The sequence below is a fragment of the Pan troglodytes genome, chromosome 2 (assembly GCF_028858775.2).
Source record: "Pan troglodytes isolate AG18354 chromosome 2, NHGRI_mPanTro3-v2.0_pri, whole genome shotgun sequence".
Taxonomy (NCBI): Eukaryota; Metazoa; Chordata; class Mammalia; order Primates; family Hominidae; genus Pan; species Pan troglodytes.
Window position 1 is genome coordinate 134,475,289 of NC_086015.1, and position 23,451 is coordinate 134,498,739.

The window sequence follows — 23,451 nt, forward strand, 5'->3', positions numbered from 1 at the left end:
TTACTGTCTAGCCCTTTACAGAACATATTTGTCAACCCCCCTTGCAGAGGTTTCTTCTGAGCTGCTTGAAGGAAACCTTGATGGAATCAGTGGACAGGAAGGACAGTGGGAGGTGAACAGTGTGGTGAAATGCCTGCGGGTTCCTGTGGAGTCCACAGAAAGGAAACCACAGAGAGGCGAGATTCCATATTGCCCATTTCAGTTGGGTTCAGTATGGATTTTGAGAAGTTATTCTATTTAAAATAAATAAATATTTTAAACTTGAGTATATATTTGCAATTGTCTAATACAGTCATACACTGCATAACAATCTTTTGGTCAATGACAGACTGCATGTACAATGGTGGTCCAGTTAATGAAGCTGAAAAATTCCCAACACCTAGTGCTATCATAGCCATCATAACATTGCAGAGCAACATAGCCACTCACATACTTGTGGTGATGCTGGGTAAATAAACCTACTACACTGCCAGTCATATAAAAGTGTAATGCATGTATTTATGTACAGTATAGTGATGACAAATGACTGTTACTACTTTATGTATTTACTATACTTTTTTTTTTTTGAGGTGTGGTCTCACTCTGTTACCCAGTCTGGAGTGCAGTGGCACAATCTCGGCTCACTGCATCCTCCACCTTCCAGGCTCAAGTGATCCTCCCACTTCAGCCTCCCAGTTAGCCGGGACCACAGGTGTGCGCCACCACACCCAGCTAATTTTTTGTATTTTTGGTAAAGATTGGGTTTCTCCATGTTGCCCAGGCTGTTCTCGAACTCCTGACCTCTGGTGATCTGCCTGCCTCGGCCTGCCAAAGTGCTGGGATTATAGGAGTGAGCCACCATGCCTGGCTTGCTATACTTTTTATCATTTTTCTAAAGTGTACTCCTTCTACTTATTAAAAAAAATTAACTGTAAAACAGCCTTGGGCAGGTCCTTCGGGAGGTGTTTCAGAAGAAGGCACTGTTATCACAGTAGATGGAGGCTCTGTGTGTGTTACTGCCCCTAGAGACCTTGTAGTGGGACAAGATGTGGAGGTGGAAGACAGTGGTATCAGTGATCCTGAGGCTGTGTAGCAGTAGACTAATGTGTATGTTTGTGTCTTCATTTTTAACAAAATAGTTGAAAAAGAAAAAGAAAGAAAAAATGCTTGTTGACTATCTCCTAGTTAGGAGAGATATGAAAAAAAGAAAATATTTTCGTACAGCTGTACAATGTGTTTGTGTTTGAAGCTAAGTGTTATTACAATAGAGTCAAGAAGTTTAAAAAATGTACAGTAAGCTGCTTAATTTATTATTGAAGAAAGGAAAACATTTTTTATAAATGTAGTGTAGCCTAAGTGTCCAGTGTTTATAAGTCTATAGTAGCGTACAGTAATGTTCTAGGCCTTCGCATTCACTCACCACTCACTCACTGACTCACCCAGAGCAACTTGCAGTCCTGCGTGCTCCATTCATGGTAACAGCCCTGTACAGATGTGCCATTTAAAAAATCTTTTATACTGTATTTTTACTGTACATTTTTAATGTTAAGATACACAAGTACTTACCACTGTATTACAATTGTCTACAGTATTCAGTGTAGTAACATGCTGTACAGGGTTGTAGCCTAGGAGCAATAGGCTATACCACGTAAACATAGATGTGTAGTAGGTTATACCATCGAGGTTTGTAATAAGTGCACTCTATGATGTTCACACAATGATGAAATCACCTGAATGACATATTCCTCAGAACATATCCTCATTGTTAAGTGAGGCATGACTGTTATTTCTTCCTGGTGTTGGGTATTACAGGAAAAACTACTGAGTGTTTGCCTTATTTGATACATACTTTGCATCCATTATACTATGTAATGTTCACAACAATTCCATGAGATGAATATTATCATCTTTATTTTATAGATGAGAAAACTGAAGTGCAGAAAGCTTAAATAACACAGTGTTACAGAGCTATTGCTAGAGGCTTGATTTAAATGCAGATTTTGTTTTTATGCCAAAGCCAGCATTCTAAAGGAGTGTTTCTGAATGTTGGCCTCTCTAGCTAGGTTGGGGTGTTTTTCAAACTGCAGGTTGAGAGGTCAGTTTAGTGAGTTGCAACCAGCATTAAAAAATTAATTTAACAGGATGAAAAACACCAGAGTGTGTCATATGTAGTTTGGGTAAGTAGGTCTTGATGTATGAAACTTTTGTTTCGACTATAAAGATATTTATAAACATACATATATAAGCACATTTCTGTGCACTGGGCAACAATGTAAATGATATTTCTTACCGTGTCGTAGTTTGAAAGCCAAGGGAGTGGACAAGGAGGAATGAAGATAAAGAAAAAATGGGAGAGCAAGAGGGAAAAATATGAATGAGTGAGAGAATGAATAACTGTCAAAGGGAAAAAGAGACTCAAGGAGAGGGAGAGGAAGTAGAAAAGAGTGGGGAAAGAGGGAGAATGGACAACTCAGAGAAAGAAACACAGAGATTCAGGGAGAGTTGAGGGTGGGCAAGAGAAGGAAGACATCGTATGGTTCTGTCTTTCATTCCACTCAGCAAGCACATGTCCCTACTTGATGGCAGAACTGGAGATCTCTCAGGAGATTTTAGTTTTCATACACTTCTCATGCTGTGATTCTCTTGTCGTTCTCAGTGTAAGTAAAATGAAGATCTTTATTAACATGGCTTCTAGTCATTACAGCAAAAAGACACCTGCACGTTTATGTTTATCACAACACAATTCACAATTGCAAGGATATGGAACCAACATAACTGCCCATCACTGATGAGTGGATAAAGAAAATGTGGCATATATACACCATGCAATACTACTCAGCCATTAAAAAAAGAATGAAATACTGTCTTTTGCAGCAACCTGGATGGAGCTGGAGGCCATTATTCTAAGTGAAGTAACTCAGGAATGAAAAACCAAATACCATATGTTCTCACTTATAAGTGGGAGCTAAGCTATGGGTACACAGAGGCATGCAGAGTGGTATAATGGATTTTGGAGACTCAGAAGGGAGGAGGGTGGGAGGAAGGTAAGGGATAAAAAGCTACATATTGGGTACAGTGTATACTACTCGGTGAGGCTGCACTAAAATCTCAGACTTCACCACTACAAAAGTCACCCCTGTAACCAAAAACCACTTGTATGCAAAAGGTATTGAAGTTCTATATGCATGTACATATGTGGATAGGTATGTTATATATATATGTGTACATACAGACACGTGCAGGTGTCTTGATATAATGACTAGAAGCCACGTTTAATAAAAATAATATATATCATTTCAATATAAATAATAAAAATAATAAAAACTGTGGCTTCGCCATAACAGTATTCTATCTCATCTGTTGCTCAGCTGAAAATCAGTGATCTGAACTGATGTGAAAAAAAAAATACGTTGTGTTGAAATTGCTGAGAGAAGGTATGAGATCCCTAGTACACTGCTTTCTGAGGAACTGGCAAAGGCAATTTTGAATATATGTAATTTTTGTCTTTTGAGCTGACTAATTTTTATTCTACTGTACAGCAGCCTTTTATGTTTTAGTGGGAAACCATAGATAACAAACACATTTTAACATCTTCTATTTCCAGGGAATTCTACATCCATTAAGTATCTTACTTTCAAAGGATTCTGGACTCATTTAATGAAAAGCCCATTTGTACAGACTTGGAAATTGAGTGAACATTTGTATGAAACTTCCCTGCATACCGATGCTTTCATGAGAATTCTATTACTCAATCTCAGCAGCCACTCTACTAGATTACACTTATGTTAATTTTATCACAGAAATTGGAGCTCTGTGAGTTTAAGTCTCTTGCACAAATTTTCATCTAAAAGGTGGAAGAGCTAGATTCTAGCCTTGATTTTCTGAACCCAAATTTCATATTTTTCCCACTAGACCAGAAATAGCAACAATAGATTGAAAAATAATGTGTTACAATTTGGAAGAAAAATTTTAATTTTAAGTCTGAGTATGGTGCAAAGTCTAAAATGCCTATTGTTTTGCTGCAGCTGAGTATTCTGATTTTCTCCTCCCCCAGCCCAAGGGTAGTTGTTTGGGTAGTTCTTTATTTCTAGCCCCCCATTAGTAAATTAGAGTTTATATTGTTATGCTTTCTTGTGATCCATTCATGGCCTTTCTTCACTGAAGATTGTTATAAACACCAACTTTATTCTAGTTACTAACAATGTTGCATCAAGTAACTTGGGTAGATGCTTATTGTCATCAGCTTAGGTGGGTATTCTTTTTTAAAATAAGTGCTGAATGTAAGGTTGAGTAAGTAGGACCCACCAGAGTGAACTCCATCTCAAAAGCCATCATTACCTGTTAGAAAAGAATTGTGTTTTTCCCAGCTTGCCAAAACGATGCTGCTATATATCCTGTTCATCTTGTTTGGTCTTACCAGTAACATTTAAAAAAAAAAGAAATATCTAGGAAAAATGCTGTGGTAGTTTTGCTCCAACTTCCTATGCTAAAAACTTTATGTGTGTTGTGTAGTAGGACCCTTCAGCCAGGACATCTTGTCCTACCTTTGCTCCTAAATTTCCTCATTTTTAATAAGGATTCATGCCTCCAAATGTCAAAATGTTAAAGCATATTATTTATTCTTATTTAATGATTTTTTTTCTTACCTTCAAACGGTAGTTGCTAATGGAAATGTTCCTCCTTTCCTGTACTGGTTTTATTTTGCTGAGTGTTTATTACATTCAACCAAATACTTCCAGGAAGCTGAGATTCAGCTCTACACTCCATGGAAGCTTTGTCAGCGCAAGCAAAATATACATCCCTGTGAAAAGATACAGTATTCTTACCTCATTATAATTTTAATAACTGGTAGTATCTGACTGTTGGTTCATTATTTCAGAGATCCCAGAAGACCCACTTGTGGCTGAAGAGTACTACGCTGATGCATTTGATTCCTATTGTGAAGAGAGTGATGAGGAGGAGGAAGAAATAGCGCTAGAAAGACCAGAGAAAGAAATCAGGAATGAGGGATCCCAGCCTGCTTACAGAACAAACCAACAGGTATGTAATGCTCCCTGTCAGAAGCCATGGAACTGTTCAAGGTACTGATTGGACTCTCCCAGAGAAGAAAGGAAGTCTTATAAGGTGAAGTTGGGGACATGGGGAACAGGGTTATTATAATAGCTACTTGTGGTAAGTCTGGCTTTTCAAGGTCCAGAGGCAGGCAGGGCCCTATGGAATTTGGAGAATCTGATCTGGACCATGTTGATGGGGGAAGAACTGGAGCATGCTGCACTTATTTGGGGGGTTGGGAGATGGCACACACCATATTGCACACTGAGGAGGGCTTCGTATACCCAGCTATTGAATTAAAAAATGCAAATATCTCTTTAGCAGAGAGAATGGCACTTTTTATATACCTTTCTGTCTGGTAATCATATTTTGGGGTCATATTCACAAATTGAATGCAAATAAAATTTGTAAAGACTGACTTAGTTTTGGGGATCAGAACCAAAGATCCTGGGCTTAGGGGATAATCTTTCTAGCTACTTTTAGCCTCTGAGGACACATTCTTGCTTAAGTGGTGAGGTCTCTCTGAGTATATGCCCTATGCCCTTGTAGTAGATCTCTTTTAACTATAGCAAGATTAAGCCTTATATGGGCCATAGGTCAAGAAACACCCCTGACATGTGCTTTCAGTGTTGAGTGTCTGCAAGAGAGGAATAAAAAGCAAGAGGCATATGAAGATGAAGGGGAAAGCTTTGGGCAATGTACATACATACCTTCTTTTCTTCTTACCTTCCAATCCTAAACTTCCATGAGTTACAGAAGCTTTTATTAACTGAGAACCATGCAGCTACTAAAATAAAAGTCTACCAAAGGGCACCTGAGTGAAGACTCAGCTAGAGGAGATGATTTTTGGAGTGAAGATGATTCACTCCAAAAATCCATTCAACCATTTTTAATAAAGATTATGCAATATATCATAATATTCAATCCATTCAGCCACTTAAATCCATTCAACCATTTTAATAAAGATTATGTGTCATAATATTCAATAAATAAAAGCAGTAAGAAGTGCTCTCCAATTTGATATTAAGAGAGAGAGGCAAGTGAAGGGTACAGGTATGGGGCCAAGCAAAAAAAGGGATGAGATAAAGAGGAGAAAGAGATAAAGAGAAAGGATTAGAGAGAGATAATTTAGGAGACAAATACATGAAGAGAGAAACAAATACATTTTGAGAAAAATACAGCTAAAGGGGGGATTCAGAATGCCAAAATAAAAACTTTGCTTATACCGTTTCCCCATTTTTTTCCAACGGAATCTGGAAAACAACAGCACCTCCTACCACAAATCGAAAATATAATTTCTACTACCTTCTGAGCCACTGTCATAAACAACTGTAACGGATATTATTGCAGCATTACAGAGCCTTCATTCTGGGCCTATGGTTGCAAAACACATGATATGCAAAATACATACAGTGCTCAATTTTTGGTCAAAGCATCAAGCGGTAAAATTTTAGCTACTAATATTATCACTTAGAAATGTTTTTTAAGAAAATAAAACAGATTTAGAACCACATGAATAAAATACTATATGGCAAACAGCTCCTAGGTCAGGAAATACATTTTTTCCAGTCTCAGAATATCCATCTTTGGCACTTAGAATATAGGGTTGGAAATCAGATTGCTTGCATCTGTCTTTATAACTTGCAGTTGGCGTGACCTTGTTCAAATTACTGAACTTCACTGTGCCTCAGTTTTCTAATCTGTAAAGTGGGAGAATAATGGTTTCTACCTCACAGAGTGGTTTTGAGGATTAAATGAAGTAATCAATATAAAGTAATTAGAATAATGCTCAGAATTTAATAAAATACTTCATGAGATATTAGCTATTATTATTATGAAGTTACTCAGTCAAGGTATCCAGTACCTCTTTATGATACTGCCAAAACTCCTTAATGTTAAAGTGAGATTTTCTAACTTGCTTTTAAGTAATTTTTTAAAAATTCCTTCTTATTAGTCTTAAGGCAGATGATAAACATAAGGGCAGCAGTTTTGTTCTCTGGGTTGTATATCTATCACATGTTACATGACAGATTGTGATTGATTTTAAGTAATCTATTGGGACAAGATGCTAAGGCCTCTCATATGGTTTGGCTATATCCCCACCCAAATCTCATCTTGAATTGTAGCTCCCATAATTCCCATGTGTTATGGGAGGGACATGGTGGGAGATAATTGAATGATGGGGTGGTTTCCCCAATACTGTTCTCATGGTAGTGAATAAGTCTCACGAGATCTGATGATTTTATAAGGGGTTTCCTTTTTCACTTTGCTCTCATTCTCTCTTGCCTGCTGCCATGTAAGACATGGCTTTCACCTTCCACCATGACTGTGAGGCCTTTCCAGCCATGTGGAACTGTGAGTCCATTAAACCTCTTTTTCTTTATAAATTACCCAGCCTCACGTATGTCATTATTAGCAGTGTGAGAACAGACTAAATACAGCCTCTCACATACATGGTGGTATTTTGTCTCACAAACCCTGTTGGGTAGTTATCTTATTCCTATTTTCTTTCTTTTCTTTCTTTTTTTTTTTTTTTTTGAGACGGAGTCTCGCTCTGTTGCCCAGACTAGAGTGCAGTGGCATGATCTCTGCTCACTCTAATTGAGGAAAGTTAGTTTCTGAGAGAGATGTAGCCTTCCTGTGGTCACGTACCTAGGCAAGGATCAGACTCATGCCTCAGGCCCACATCAGTCACATTCTCAAGTCAATGTTTTTGCTACTATAGAATATATATTGACCTAGAATGGACTTGGCATAAGGGAAACAGAAGTGTTGCCAAGTCCATTCTAGGTCAATATACATTCTATAGTAGCAAAAACAATACACAGTAGAGCAATTTGTATAGATTAGCAAAAAATAGAGTAATTTGTATAGAGTAGCAAAAAAAATTACACAATAGAGTAATTTGTATTAGAGACAGGTAATTACAACCCCATTTGTTTTCTTCCAGTAATTCAATATAGTTTCTCCTTCCCCAAAGGTGATGAATGTGGACTCTTCCCTTTCAGGTTATTTTCATTAGCAACATACAAATTACACTACAGAACTCAGTCATGGTCAACTTTGTGAATTGAGAGAGACCTGCTGCCATCTCTCAGATTGGCCTCTTCTCCCCTTTCCCTGGTCTTTCCCTGGACCTCTGAGTGTGCCAGGGTCTGCTTAGGTGGTCATCACACAAATGCCTTCTATGTGTGTAATCAGATCAAAGTTGATTCCCCTTCCTTTAGATGGAGCCAAAGTCACATAGTTATTTTGATGAAAGAAGTGCTTTCAAAAAGAAACACAGCCATGGACTTCATTGAGATTGATTGCTGAGTTCTTTGTGCCACCCATGACAATCTTTTTAGTAGCAGTGTCTCCAAAGCAGTTTTATTAAGCACCTAATTGCTGATGATTGCCAACTGTTTCTCTGCTGTGATAAGCACAGCATCAATAAAACCTTTATCACAAGCCATTATCATATTGTTGATGGCTCCTCTGCCAAGTCTGTGGTCACTGAATTGGAGCCAGCATCTTAGATCTCAGGAGAATTGAGTTTATAGCTGCCATCATAACAGGGTTCTCCACAACACTTGTGCAACCTGTCACTAAAAAGTGTTTTATGCGCTCTAATGGACATGGCTTAGGGCTGCAGGCTGACGAGTGTTTTCACAGACTCTTCTGTCTTTCCTTTGCTGCCTTGACTATCATTTTTCTCTCCAAGACTAATAAATGGCTCAGATGCATCCAGTAATACACATACTAGGTGGACAATAATGACTCGACACAAATCTTCCTTGGAAGGGCTTTGTTTAATGAATGTGGCTGTCACTGAGGCTTGTTTTAAGAAGGCTCTTCAGGACTATGGTGTTTGTTCTTCCTAAGATGAAAGGCGGCAGAGTTCCACTATTCCAGTTAATTCTGAAGTTCTCAATGCTTTTTCCCCAAATCATTCAGAGGTTTTGAAATTCTTAGGAAAAACAATTGATTTTCTTCTTGGAACATTGTCCCAGGGGCAGAGAACTGGATATGCGATAGGCAAGGCCTGAGATTCTGCTGAGGACCCTTGGATCTGATTGTCATGACGGTAGGTGCCTCCAAGAGTTCCTGCTGTTAGTCGAGTCATTAGTTTAATCAGATCATAGTAATGATAACAGTAACAGCTAGTATTTCCAGAATCTTCATTCTATGCTCGGTACTTTGCATGCTGTGTCAGTTCAGGTACTCCAGGAAGCAGGTGATGAGACAGAATTAGAAATAAAAAGGAAATTCCTATCAAGTAGGTGGGAGGAGTCTTAAACCATACTGATATATTTGAGGGGAAGGAAGGAAGGAAGGAAGGAAGGAAGGAAGGAAGGAAGGTTGGTTGGATGAGAACCTCAGACTGCAGTGCAATTCTGATAAAACCTTGGCAGGCAGGCTGGCAGGCAGGAAGGAAGGTAGGGAAGGAGGGAGGGAGGGAGAGAGAGAGGGAGCAATTGGATGGGAGCCTCAGGCTGCACTGCATTTCTGAAAAAGGTTTGGCCCTGTCAAGAGGGAGCGCAAGGTGTGTTGCTGGAGTCCAGCACTGCGAAAGAATGGCCTGGCCCTAACTTCCCCATAGTGCTTACATTGCCTGGGAGTTGCCTGGGAAGAGCAGGGCCTCAGCGTGGACCCTGCATTGCATCCCAAAGGTGTTGTAGCCGAGGGCTGTCAGATCACTAGGCTCCTTGCAGCAGGGTCTATCTTGAAGGGACTTGTAAGTGGCATATCTCATGGCTGTCACAGGTGTATTATTTCATTTAATTCTTGCAACAACTCTGATGCATATATTCTAGATGAACTGCATCAAACTAGAATTTAACTGGCTGGAATTCAAATAAGGGAGAAGGCAGAGATAAAGGAGAAGGTGAAGGTAGGAGAAAGGAAGGGATCATGAGTTAGGGATTTCATGTGACTTTTACTGAATGCTCCAGAGTCAAAATGAGCTGAGAGATATAAATCCAGTCCCTCTACTGCATCTCAGTTCTTGCATCTCTCAGATTGTAAGCCTCTTGTTGCTTTGAATTATTGTTGTAGACTTCCAGTATTTAAGATACATATTTTTCACACAATCTAGTCCCTAAGTGCAAATCAGCTATTTCATTTGCTCAAAAAAGAAACAGCAGTGGAGGATATTTCAAGTGCTGACTTTAAAACCTAAGTCCCTTGAAAGATACTGTTTGTGACATCCTAACTTCACACAAGAGGAAACTGAGGCATAAGGAAATTAAGTTACATCTCCAAGACCACACAGCTAGTAAGTAGCAGAACTGGACTGTATGAATTTATTTTTAGCCTCTGCTTTATACAGTCTTTCCTCTGCACAACAATTAGAATTGCTTCTCCTCCACTGATGATAGAGTAAATGCATTAGATGCAAGGGAATAGCTGCAGGGCCATTGCATTATCTGGTACTCTGGCAAGACCTTTTTACTAAACAGAATGACTGTGCTATGTACAAGGCAAAATTTAAACCAGTTCCAGGAAGAGTGCTGAGTTATGAAAAGTAAAACAAAAAAGACCCAACATCTCTCATCTGTTATGGGATACAGATTTATCTCCTCCTACTATGTCCTTTTCTTTTTTAAGATAAGTTGCCAGAACTGTTGAGTCCCAGTAGTGGGACTTATTTGCCTGTTATTTTTACATGATCTGACCTAATTAATTTACCTTCATACTTGGGAAGAAACACTTTTTGTCTTAAATCAACCTTAGAGGTCATCAGTTCTAAAAAGCAGACTCCCAGCTGTTTCAGATTGTCGATCATTTTTCCATTAGCATTCCGCTGGCCCGCGTCCCAGGCTGTAAAGCCATCAGCCTTGCTACAGTGTTAGTGGATACTCCCAGTTTGGTGTGTCATTCCTTCTAGGTGATGGGCCTTCTGTAGACTGTGTGTTGCTCAAAGGAGAGACTTTGAGGTGACAATTTCCACCCCTACCCCCCATCCCAGCCCTCATTTCCGTCATGATTCTTCCCCCTTCTCTCTCTCCCATTTCTTGTCCAGATCAAAGCATAGCTCATTGCTAGTCATATTAGGACCAGTCAAACCTTGCTGTGGAATACAGCACAGTGGGGTTTTTTTTTTTTTTTTTTACATTATATCACTTACTTCTCTTAACAATTTGATATACTATTCTTTTTTTTTCTTCTGGCCTTTATTTTATTTTAGGTTCAGGGGGTACATGCGTGAGTTTGTGGGCTTTGTAGGAGGCTTAGACATTAAGTCTTTAAAATTAGGTCCATTATAGGGTTTAGGATCACACCTACATTTTTCACCCCAATACCAAAGCATGGAGAAAAAGGAGAAAGGCAACAGGGTGAAAAAAGGGCAAAGCAAATCTGAGCAGGAATGCAAAGTGTCTGAGTGTTCCCTTCAGTGTGAAGATGGAGAGGTCACCAGCCCCACAGTCTCCCTTGTTGGTGGCTGATCAGAGGTCCACAGGTCAATGGGCAAATAAAGGGACGGTGACCTTCACTGTGAGATGTCCTGTGCTCCGCTGTGCTGCTCCTGGAACTTTGGGGTGAGAGTGGTGAGACACAGCTGATAAGAGTAGTTGCAATGGACCCTCTAGTGCTTTTCTCTCCAACAATCTTCTCCCTCCACTACCCTACATTAATCCCTATTTCCCTAGCTATCATCAGAGCTGAGGTGCCCTGACCATATGGTGCACAGAAACCCTGCAAAAAATATGAAAACCATCCTAAACAGTGTTGGCAAACAAAAATACAAGTCCCATCCAACTGTTTTGTGATCAGAAATTTATTTTAATTTTCTGAATATTTCATTCACCTAGACAGGGAGAGTAAATACCATTTCATGGTGTCCAGCCTGGGAGGAAAGGGTTGTGACACATGGGGGCCATTGTTGGGGGTGCATTGTTCCCACATAACCTGGTAATCTGAAGGCACAGGGGTCTATGTCATCCCTGGGAAAACACCAGTCATAATAAGACAGAGCTACCTTGCAGCATCCAGGTGTTGTGCCAAACCCTTTACATGCCTTATCCCATTCATACTCACAGCACTCAATGCAATTAACATCTCTCACCCATTTACAAATGAGAAGACTATGAAACAGACAGAATAACTAATTTGACCTAAGTTACCCCATCCAATGACAGAGCTGGGGTTTAAACCAGCAAATATTTGTTGTACCAACTATTAGGAATTTGGAGTAAGTATAGAACTTAATGTAGAAGTTGGTAAAGGAGAAGAAAAGGAGATTCTTGGGACCTAAGTGACAGCTCCAAAGTGCGTGAAAATGGACTATGAGCTGATGATTTAAAATCATGTTTAAATCACAGGGCTACATTTTTCACTTACTCTGTGGGATTTAAATAAAAGTAAAGCTAGAACTAGAGTTAAAAATAGAAATCTGCAATAAACAACTGTGTATCACAATGACTATCTTTTGGACTGAAAAATTCTTGTCTTTTTGTGGCAATAAACCTCCCTTAAATTGCAGGACTTTCTTCTCTAGGCTATTGTATGTATAGAGTGGAAAGAGATTAAGTAGTTAATAAAGAGCAAGTGGAAGGATTGATTAGAGGTAGCTTTTCTTTCACTGTGCTGGAATTCTAGAAATGGATTGTTGCAGAGGGAGTACAGGCCTCACCAGTTCCTGGAAAATCCATTGCCCTGTTTTGGGTAGGTGTTACGTTGCCATTCTATCAGCCCTGCTTTTTTTTTCGTCTCTTTATCCTTTACATTTCTAAACCGTAATTCTAAATGTCTTAAGAGTTCTGTCATTGGATACCTATGAATGTCTTTGAAACCCTAAAGCAATCCCACAGGCATTGACTTGCTGAGAACCTGGGCATTAATAAGAGACAGCTGCAGTTAGAAGGTTTTAATAATGCAGAGTAAACAAGGCATTAGCAGTGAAATGTGGACACGTTGACAGTCACGTTTCAGCAATTCGGAATTCAGTGAAAGAGGCTTTTAGTCTTATGGGAGCTGTGGGGGCTTGTTGGCAGTTTGAGTTTTGCAGATGTGGCTCTGTGTTCCTATCACCGCACACACTTTAAGGCAGAAGGCCGCCATCAGTAGTGAGATAGGAGTTACGATATTAGCTTCCTGATTTCAGGGAAGCCCTCACAAAGGTGCCATCAGCTCTGTCCTATGGCTTTGTGCTAAACGGCATCTTCTGCCTTCCTATGAATTATGAATGCATATAAGCAAGGACTTGGCTTCTAATGAGTTCAAGCTGAGTTGTGAAAGGTACATCTGAGTGTGAAGAAGATGGATAAGGTCACCTTGGTGTTTTGGTTTCTGTAACTTAGTGACATTTTCCAGGGCTGTTCTGGACACCATTTGTGGGAGAGTAGATGATAGTTTAAAAATGCAACTTGGAGAAAAAAGTAGGTGGGGCTGGGTACATTGGCTCATTCCTGTAATCCTAGCACTTTGGGAGGCTGAGGTGGGAGGATTGCTTGAGCTCAGGAGTTTGAGAGCAGCCTGGGCAACATAGTGAGACCTAATCTCTACAAAAAAATTTTAAAATAGCTGAGCATGGTGGCATGGTGGCACTAAGCTACTTGGGTGGCTGAGGCAGGAACATCACTTGAGCCCAAGAGGTTGAGGCTGCAGTGAACAATGATTAAGCCACTGTACTCCAGCCTGGGCAACAGATGAGACCCTGTCTCAAGAAAACACTTTTAAAAATGCAACATAGATGAGTTACTTTTTGGGTCATTCATTTATGCATCACATATTTGAATGGTCTAAGCACTGGGTATATGGTAGTGAACACAATAGACATAGTTCTACCTTCATGGGATCTCACTCAGCCTTACATATTTACATAGTATTTATTGATTGACAGCTCCTAAATGTGTGCCTTCTATTCTTCAGTTCTATTTTCGCAGAACTCTAGACTTACATATCCAGTCTGCCTGGGAGTGGGGTTAGGAGTCTCTAATAGACATCCTGAAATAAGCTTGTACGAAAGAACTCTAGACTCACATATCCAGTCTGCCTGGGAGTAGGGTTAGGAGTCTCTAATAGACATCCTGAAATAAGCATGTACTAAAGTTAAGCCCCTCATATACTCTACCCTCAGTCCAAATTAGCTCCTCCTGAGCCAACCTCGACTGACATCCTTTCACTCACATTCATATCCAATCCATAAGCAAAACCTATTGGCTTGACCTTTAAAGTATACTTGGAATTTGACCACTACTTACTACCTGCATTCCTACTGCGAAAGCCATCATCACCTTGTCATAGCTTCTTACTGTTCTCCTACTAACCCTCCGGTCTCATTCAAAGCAAAGAAAGGCTTTTCAGTACTTCATCATCATCACCTCACTAAGCCCCTCTCTTCCATCAACACGAGAATTGTCCTCACTCACTCCACCCCTGTTATATTGGCTTCTTTCCAGTTTCTGGAACACACCAAGCATGTCCCTGCCTTTGGGAGCCTTGAATGCTCTTCCCGCCAGATACACAAATGATTTGCTCCCTCCCTGTCTTCAAGTCTCTGTTTATATGTCATCTTATCAGGGAGGACTCTGACCACCTTATATGAAATAGCTTTCACTGGACTGAGAATCCCCTCTTTCCTCTCCTACTTTATTTTCTTCCATAGTCTTTATTGCCGTCTGAGTGGCCACTATTGCTTATTCTTTTATGGCCTGTCTCCCTCTACTAGAATGAAAGCCAGTAGAGCAGATATTCTATTTTTTTTCACTGCTATATTCCCAGCACCTTGAACAGTGTTTATCACAGAACAAATACTTAGTAGATATTGTGGAATACATGAATGAATGGATGCAGTGTACAGTCTAGTGGTACAGGTAGCCAATTAGCCAGGACACAAACAAAGAAGTAAGAGCAACTAGAAAACAAAGAAGCTGAAGTGATAGAGGAATGGGCATTTGGGGTTTAGGGAAGACCTACTAATAAGGGAAGTCAAGGAGAGTTTCTAGAGATTGACTTTTCAGCCATGACCTGGAGGATGGAAAGGAGCCAGCCCTTGATGGGACAAAAGGGAACTGGGAGAAGAGTGCTTCACAGAGAGGGAACAGAGAGTGAGGGAAAGCTCCAGGTCATGAAAACACTGGGCACGTTCCAGAAACTGCATAGTGAGCAAAAAGATCATAGTGAGCAAAAAGATCATAGTGAGCAAAAAGATCTTGGGGATGATAGAGATATTCTTTACCTTGCTTTAGGTGGCATATACACAGGTGTATACATTTTTGAAAACTCATAGAATTGTACCCTTAAGATCTTGCATTTCACCATGTGCAAATTTTATCTCAATAAAAATAATGCATCATTAATAATGACATCAAAAAAAGAAAAACTACAAAAAAACTACAACAGAGTGGCAATATTCATGTAGATAGATGAGCTCTATAGGTCCGCAGCCTGCATTGAGGCCACTTCCTGGCTGCTTGTGGACAGTGCCTGGCCACAGCTTCAAGAAGGTCTGGATACACTCAAATGAAGCCTCTCAGGAAAAAAAAAACATGGGTCCAGAGTGACTCTGGGTGAGGAGGGAAGAGGAAGAGGGTTTTGTATGATTTGGTGGGATTTACTTCTCTATGGGATGGCTCTGAGAGAAGAGGTGACCAAGAGGTGAAAGAAATCAGCCCCTTTATACCCTAACATCTGTTGACATAAGGTTGACTGAGGATGTGCCTGGGGTCTGAGCAAGATGAAGCTCAGCTGAGCACTTCTCCTAGCTGGGGCTATGATAGAAGGTTATGCGTACTCTACTCTATATATACATTTATAGGTCTATGCCTGCTCAGGATTGTTTGGCAGATGGAGGACATGGTGTCAAGCCTGGCAGCACAGCATGAAAGCATGCATGCATCCATTCTCACTCAGAGCAGCTTTCAGCCACTGGAAACATAAAACACTTCTGTAGCTCTGAACCCATCTATGTGTGTGTTGATATGTGCCAAGCCTTCTCTAGATATGCCTTCGGGAGTCAGTATAGCCTACCAGCCAGGAGAGTGCTGAGGGTGCTAGATGTAGACAGATGGCTGAGTTTTCACACCTTCAAGGTGAAGGAGCAGTGAGCAAAAGAATAACCTTTTGGGAGACTCTCAAGAACATCTAAAGATAGATATGCAATCTCTAAGGGACTGCTGGTGCTCAAACTGAGCTCTCATCCCAAACTAAGTTCTTGTGGCAGCTAGGTAGCTTTCATTCATTCATTCATTCATTCATTCACACAGTCACAATTCATTTGTTACCAAACAATATACATAATATTATATATAGTTATCATTTTACAGATATCATTCCCTTAGTTATCCATTCAGCTTCAATGAGAACTGTGTAAATGGTTTTCACTTACCTAACTTTCAAACAAAACTCTGTCATTGGTTTTTCATCTCCAACTCTTTAAGTTTCAAACTTGGTCAATATTTTTCTTAACCAAATCATTTATCTATTGTTTTTAGTCAATGTAATTTTTTTTTCCCTTTAACTCATTTAGCGAGAGCAAGTTCACTGTGGATAGTGGAGGAGGGAAGAATATGGCATCTTATGTCTTTAAGCCTTGCCTTCCTCTGGCTCCTTTCTCAGAATCTTTATCCACAGAAAGGCTAACTGTTCTTAGACTTGGGAAAAACAAACCTCTTAGAACTAGGCTTCTCCCATGAGTGGGTTTTTATTGGTTTGTTCCCTAATAGGTGTGGCAAAACCTCTTTCCTACCTTGCTGCACCTTTTTCACTGGAGTTGGCTGCAGCTTGGACAGTACACCACAACCAGAGTCTCTTGGATAAGTGACTGTCAGCAACAGCTTGAGAAACAAACTGTCAGAAAAGGATTATTTTTCTCCAAATGGGAGGCTAAGGCTTCATCTCTCTTCCTTGTCTTTGTATACATTTGACACATAATTGGTTTTTGTTGTTGTTGTTGTTGTTGTTAGAAACAGGGTTTTATTTTTGAAAACAGAAAAAGCAAACAATATTTTAAAAATACAGTCTATCGATGTCGTCATATTTCGCTTGGAATACACAAGAATGCAGTGACCGAAATGTCTGTTCTAAAAACATAAACATTTTCTTATATCAGTTCCAACCCCTTTTAATTTAATAAATATTTTCTGAATGAAATACAACTGGATAATGAAGTGACACCGTTTTTTTCTTGTGAATTGAATCTTTCATTATGACTAGCTCTAAGTGAGGAGATCATCTGGATTATTTTGTCAAACAACTGCCTGATAACTAAATGAAGATCTACATGGAGTGATTTTTACAATCCTGTGAAGACCCCATCTGACTTTCTCCTTCGAGATTGCCTGCTTGCTGCTGCCTAAACTTTTCCTATTAGAAATTAACTCCTCTGATATGAGGTCATATGCCTTATGAAATACAAATATCCTGAGAGAGATAACACATAAACTTTATCAACCATTTTTGGTTTTAATGGATCTGTCATATCTCTTCTTGACAGAGAGCATATTTTAATAGATAGGAGAATGAAAATAAATATGAAGGCATATATTAGCTCCTTGTGAAGAAAATATACTCGTTGGGAAGTGTAGGAGTGTAGAGAAAAGAGTAAGAGCAGAGAAAGAGGAGGGTTTCTAAATTGTCATATTCATTGACCCAATAATTCTATTTCTGATGGGCCAACCTAAAGAAATAACAATAAACATGAAACAAAGATGTATGTGTAAAGATAGTCATTGCAGTATTCTTTAAAACAAAATAAAATGAAAGCAATCTAGATGTCCAATGATAAGGGTATGGATAAATACATATGATATGCCTTTAGGGAGCAATGGTCCAGCCATTAAAATTATGCTTCTGAAGAATTTTTAATAGCGTCAGAAAAAAGTCTGAACAATATTGTACATTTTCTGTTTGGAAACAGAAAAACCAAACAATGTTTTTAAAATGCAATCTATTGATGTCATCATATTTGGCTTGGAATACCTGAGAATGCAGTGACTGAAATGTGTGTTCTAAAAACAGAAACATTTTTTATATCAGTACCAACTCCCTTTAATTTAATAAATTTAATATTCCAAACAATATTGTACAACAGTACATTGTACTGTTTTTTTGTGTATTTTATGTATAGACACACATACCGTACATATATAGTATAATCTCAAATATCTAAAAGATAGGCATGCATATAGCATACATATATGGTATGATCTGAAATATCTAAGAGATAGATGTATATAGAAAAGACTGACTATATATGTTTATGTGTGTGTGTTTGTATTAATAGCAGTGGGATTTGGGGTATTTATTTTCTTTGATAATTTTCTATATTTTCCAGATTAAAAATAAATGGGAATTGTTAGAGAAAACATTATTTTCAATATTTGTATATTGACATTGTCTAAAAAGGGAGATTCCTTCAGATATGATAGTTTTTTCCTGTGGCTGCTAGGCAGGCATTGATAGTTATCATGTACTTCATGGATCTGACTGGACCTTTTGAGAACAGCTACCATTTCTCCATAAAAGCAATGTCTAATTCATTAGTGAAATGACTGCATAGGTTTCTGAAAAAAAATGTGGGCATTTGACTAAACTTGAATCTGTGGGACAGTTTTTCAGAATTGAATCTTACGAGATATTCCTCATGCCTCTAAGGCATGTTATTATAATGGAGGGGTTTGTGGCTATGGAGGAAGGAGACTTGAAGAACATTTAAGTTCATCAACAAAGAAGCCATTGTTATTTTCACAGCATTTGAAAATCTGGCTTCCCAGCACTTGGCTGAGATGACTGAAGGCTGGTGACACTGGAATTTGGCATCTAGCAAGATGCAGTTACTCTCTCAGGCCACTTAGCTCCAGTAAAGTTCAATTTAAATTATGAAACAGGGAAGAAATGCAAAAGTTCCAATCAGCAGCATAATTCTCAATCACACTGGCCATAATATGCTCCTGAAAGATGTTTTCTTTGACTGAATCTTTGCTACGCCCAGCTGATTTTTGTATTTTTAGTCAAGTCGGGGTTTGACCATGTTGGCCAGTCTGGTCTTGAACTTCTGACCTCAGGTGATCTGCCCACCTTGGACTCCCAAAATGCTGGGATTACAGGCGTGAGCCACTGTGCCCAGCCATAAATTCTTAATTTTCCTTAGTATAACCACAAACCTGAAAATAATTAATACTTTTCCCAGATCATTAGGATGCTGTTTTGGATTATTTCAAGCCTGCTTGGTGGAGGACAGATTTATTTTGTATTGAAGACAATATTTTAAATCAAATACAGTTCTGTGATTTCCCCAACCATTATGGGGGAAGTCTGACTCTTAATGAGGGTTAAGGTAAATGACGAGTGGTATTCTTAGATTTAGCACTCCTTGAAGACCATACATTTCCAAAGAAGAGCTAGTTGTTCTCCAAGGGAAAAAATGCATTAGATTTCTGCTGTATTGACTAAATTGTAAATTGAATAAAATATTTCTTTTATTCTAATAGCGTTTACTATATTTATAGATTTAATATGTATTTATTATAGATAATTTGGAAAAGACATAAGCACACGAAGGAGACAATAAAGATCACTCATAATTTAACCTTTTAGTCAAAACCGCTGCTAACAATTTTTTGTATGTTTTTGCCATGAGAGATAGAGCAATAAATCTAGAGATTGTTATGGAGAGAGTGATGTAGATATACATAAAGTTATTTTTCTTTTTAAAAATAGGATTATACTGAAATAATTTTGGAACCAGATTTTTTTTTCGCCTAAATGTAGTGAGAACATTTTTCCATGTTATTAAGTATGCTTCTACTATACAGGGAAAATAAACATTTCTCCCTTATTTTGACAGGACAGTGATATCGAAGCGTTGGCCAGGTGTTTGGAAAATGTCCTGGGTTGCACTTCTCTAGGTGAGTAAGTTCCTTTAGGCTTCAAAATACATTGACAGCTACTGATTATCTTGGAATAACTTGGAAGAAATCTTACAGGTGTTTAAGTCTGATATCTTAGTATAACAGATGAAGAAACTGAGGCCAATAGAAGTTGAATGTCTGACCCAAAGGCCAGGAAACTCAAAGAAAAATTGCTTATTATTATTGTAAGTAACTCTTAGTCTCCAAGGATGAAATAATTGAAATTCAGTGGTCCCTTGTGATCAAATGGCAGCCTAGCAGTGCATAATAACAAGTTTGTGCAGTTTCTGGAAAAAGGAACCTCCCTACCTAACTTGTCCTTTAGAAGCAGAGAGCACAGTACATTCAGTTAAGCTGGGAGGACCATCACTCCGAAGGTCAGTCAGTTATTTGAAGAGATTTGGTCTGAAAAACGAAACTAAAACTTGTTTAGCATTGTCAGTCTCAATAAATAGGATTGCTATGCTTCAGGGATAAAGCCCTATTTCTTAGTTTCTTCTATTTTTTTTTAATCTGAGAAGCCTAACTGTGATACACTCTAGCACTAGATGATAAACAGTGACACAGAGTATTCTTACTAGATGAAAAGGGCTGAGATTTTTTTTCTTCTAAATTTGATTACAAGTTTTTATTTAAAAAATTTAAACTCTAAACCAAAAGCAATCTCTTCAAAGGGAATGGCAGGGTAAAAACAAACAATTAAGTTTTCAGGTGGGCAAACATTCACTCTTTTATTAGGAGCTTTATGCACAATTTATAGCCTTTTTCTAGCTTATTCCACATCTCCATATGGGAAGCTTCAGTCATAACATAGGTCTTTGATTTTCTCACCTGACCATCACCCTGTGATCTGTTTAATTGTATATCAAATACACTTATTTGATGCATTTAACATTTAACAAGTACATTTAACATCAAAGCATGACTTAAGACCAGGAAGGCTTTTTCCTCTCTAGACCTCAGATTAGATGACTAATTTTCAATCTAGGCTCCTTAGAGACCTCCAGGATGAGGGGTTGGGGGTACTAAGCAGCATGAGAACTGAAGCTGTGTCTGTACTGCTCATCTCTATTTTTCCAGAGTCTAACACTGTGTCTGGTGCAGCAGAGGCTCTAAAAATATTTTAAAATATTTGTGGTCGAAGGTGGTGGCTCACACCTGTAATCCCAACGTTTTGGGAGGCTGAGGTGGGAGGATCACTCGAGGTCAGGAGTTTGAGACCAGTCTGGGCAACATAGCAAGACCCTGTCTCTAACCAAATTTTTAAAAATTCAGCCAGGCATGATAGCCTGTGCCTGGAGTCCTAACTCCATGGGATGCTGAAACTAGGAGATTCCTTGAGCCCAAGAGATTTAGGCTGCGGTGAGTTGTGATTATACCACTGTACTTCAGCCTGGGTGCTAGAGTGAGACCCTATCTCAAAAATATATATTATTGTTATAATTTCTATAAAATAAAGGGGTACAGTGCAGTTTTCTTACACAGATATATTGCACAGTGGTAAAGTCTGGGCTTTTGGTGTAATCATCACCTGAATATGGTACATTATACCCATTAAGTAATTTTTTTATCCCTCACCTCTCTCCCAACTTCCCACTCTTCTGAGTCTCCAACGTCCGTTACTCCACACTCTATATCCATATGTACACATTATTTAGCTCCCACTTATAAGTGAGAACATTGGTATTTGACATTCTGTTTCTGAGTTGTTTCACTTAAGATAATGGCCTCCAGTTCTTTCTATGTTGCTGCAAAATTCATGATTTTATTCTTTTTTTGTGGTTGAATAGTATTCCATTGTGTGTGTGTGTGTGTGTGTGTGTGTGTGTGTGTGTACTGTTATCCAATCATCCTTTGACGGACACTTAGGTTGGTTCCATATCTTTGCTGTTGTGAATAGTGCTGCAATAAACATAAAAGTGCAGGTATCTTTTTGATATAATGATCTTTTCCTTTGGGTATATACCCAGTAGTGGGATTGCTAGATTGAATGGTAGTTCTTTGAGCAATCTCCATACTATTTTTCATACAGGTTGTACAAATTTATATTCCTACCAAAATACTGTATAAATGTTCCTTTTTCTCTGTATCCTCATCAACATCTGTTATTTTTTGTCTTTTTAGTAATAGCCATTCTGACTGGTGTAAGATACCTTCTTGTGGTTTTAATTTGCATTTATCTGATGATTAGTGATGTTGAACATTTTTTCATATGTCTTTTGCCCATTTATGTCTTCTTCTTTTGAAAAATGTCTGTTCATGCATGTCTTTTGCCCACTTTTTATTCGAGTTAGTTGGGGTTTTTTTGTTTTTTGTTTTTTTGTTTGTTTGTTTGTTTTTGGTGATGGTTGTTTGAGTCCCTCATAAATTCTGGATATTAGTCCCTGCCAGATTGATAGTTTGCAAATATTTTCTCCTGTTCTGCAGATTGTTTGTTTATGCTGTTGATTTGTTTCTTTTGCTACACAGAAACATTTTAGTTTAATTAAGTCCCATTTGTCTATTTTTGGTTTTGTTGCTTATGCTCTTGTAGTCTTAGTCATGAATTCTTTGCATAGACCAATGTCCAGAAGAGTTTTCCCTAGGTTTTCTTTAAACAAAAAAAATTTTTTTATTCCAATAGGTTTTTGGGGAACAGTTGGTGTTTGGCCACATGAATAAGTTCTTTAATGGCAATTTATGAGATTTTGGTGCACCCATCACCCGAGCAGTGAACACTGTACCCAGCGTGTAGCCTTTTATCCCTCACCTCCCTCACCCTTTCCCCACAAGTCCCTAAAGTCCAAATGTATCACTCTTATGCCTTTGTGTCCTCATAGCTTAGCTCCCACATGAGTGAGAATATAGGATGTTTGGTTTTCCATTCCTGAACTACTTCACTTACAATAACAGTCTCCATTTCCATCCAGGTTGCTGCAAATGCCATTATTTCATTCCTTTTTATGGCTGAATAGTATTCCGTGGTGTGTGTACCACATGTGTATGTGTATCACATTTTCTTTATCCACTCATTGATTGATGGACATTTGGGCTGGTTCCATATTTTTGCAATTGCAAATTGTGCTGCTATAAACATGCATGTGCATCTTTTTCATATAATTACTTCTTTTCCTCTAGGTAGATACCTAGTAATGGGATTGCTGGCTCAAATGGAAGATCTACTTTTAGTCCTTTAAATAATTTTCATACTGTTTTCCATAGTGGTTGTACTAATTTACATTCCCATCAACAGAGTAAAAGTGTTCCCTTTTCACTGCATCCATGTCAATATCTATTATTTTCTGATTTTTAAAATTATGGCCATTTTTGCAGGAGTGAGGTGGTATCACATTATGGTTTTTATTTGCATTTCCCTGATACTTAGTGATGTTGAGCATTTTTTCATATGCTTGTTGGCCATTTGTATATCTTCTTTTGAGAATTGTCTACTTATGTCCTTAGCCCACTTTTTGATGGGATTTTTTTTTGTTTTCTTCTTGCTGACTTGTTTGAGTTCTTTGTAGATTCTGAATATTAGTGCTTTGTTGGATGTATAGATTGTAAAGGTTTTCTTCCACTCTGTGGGTTGTCTGTTAACTCTGCTGTT

The 23,451-nt window shown here is 38.6% G+C and overlaps 1 protein-coding gene across 43 annotated transcripts in view; it reads left to right on the forward strand.

The window, feature by feature from the left end:
* NEK11 (NIMA related kinase 11) overlaps positions 1–23,451 on the forward strand; it is a 323,630-nt gene that overhangs the window by 197,029 nt on the left and 103,150 nt on the right. For all 43 annotated transcript variants that reach the window (XM_063807178.1, XM_063807173.1, XM_063807184.1 and 40 more), the window contains 2 exons: positions 4,859–5,019; positions 19,802–19,862. In XM_063807178.1, coding sequence (XP_063663248.1) covers positions 4,859–5,019; positions 19,802–19,862 — 222 coding nt within the window. The remainder of the gene's footprint in view (positions 1–4,858; positions 5,020–19,801; positions 19,863–23,451) is intronic.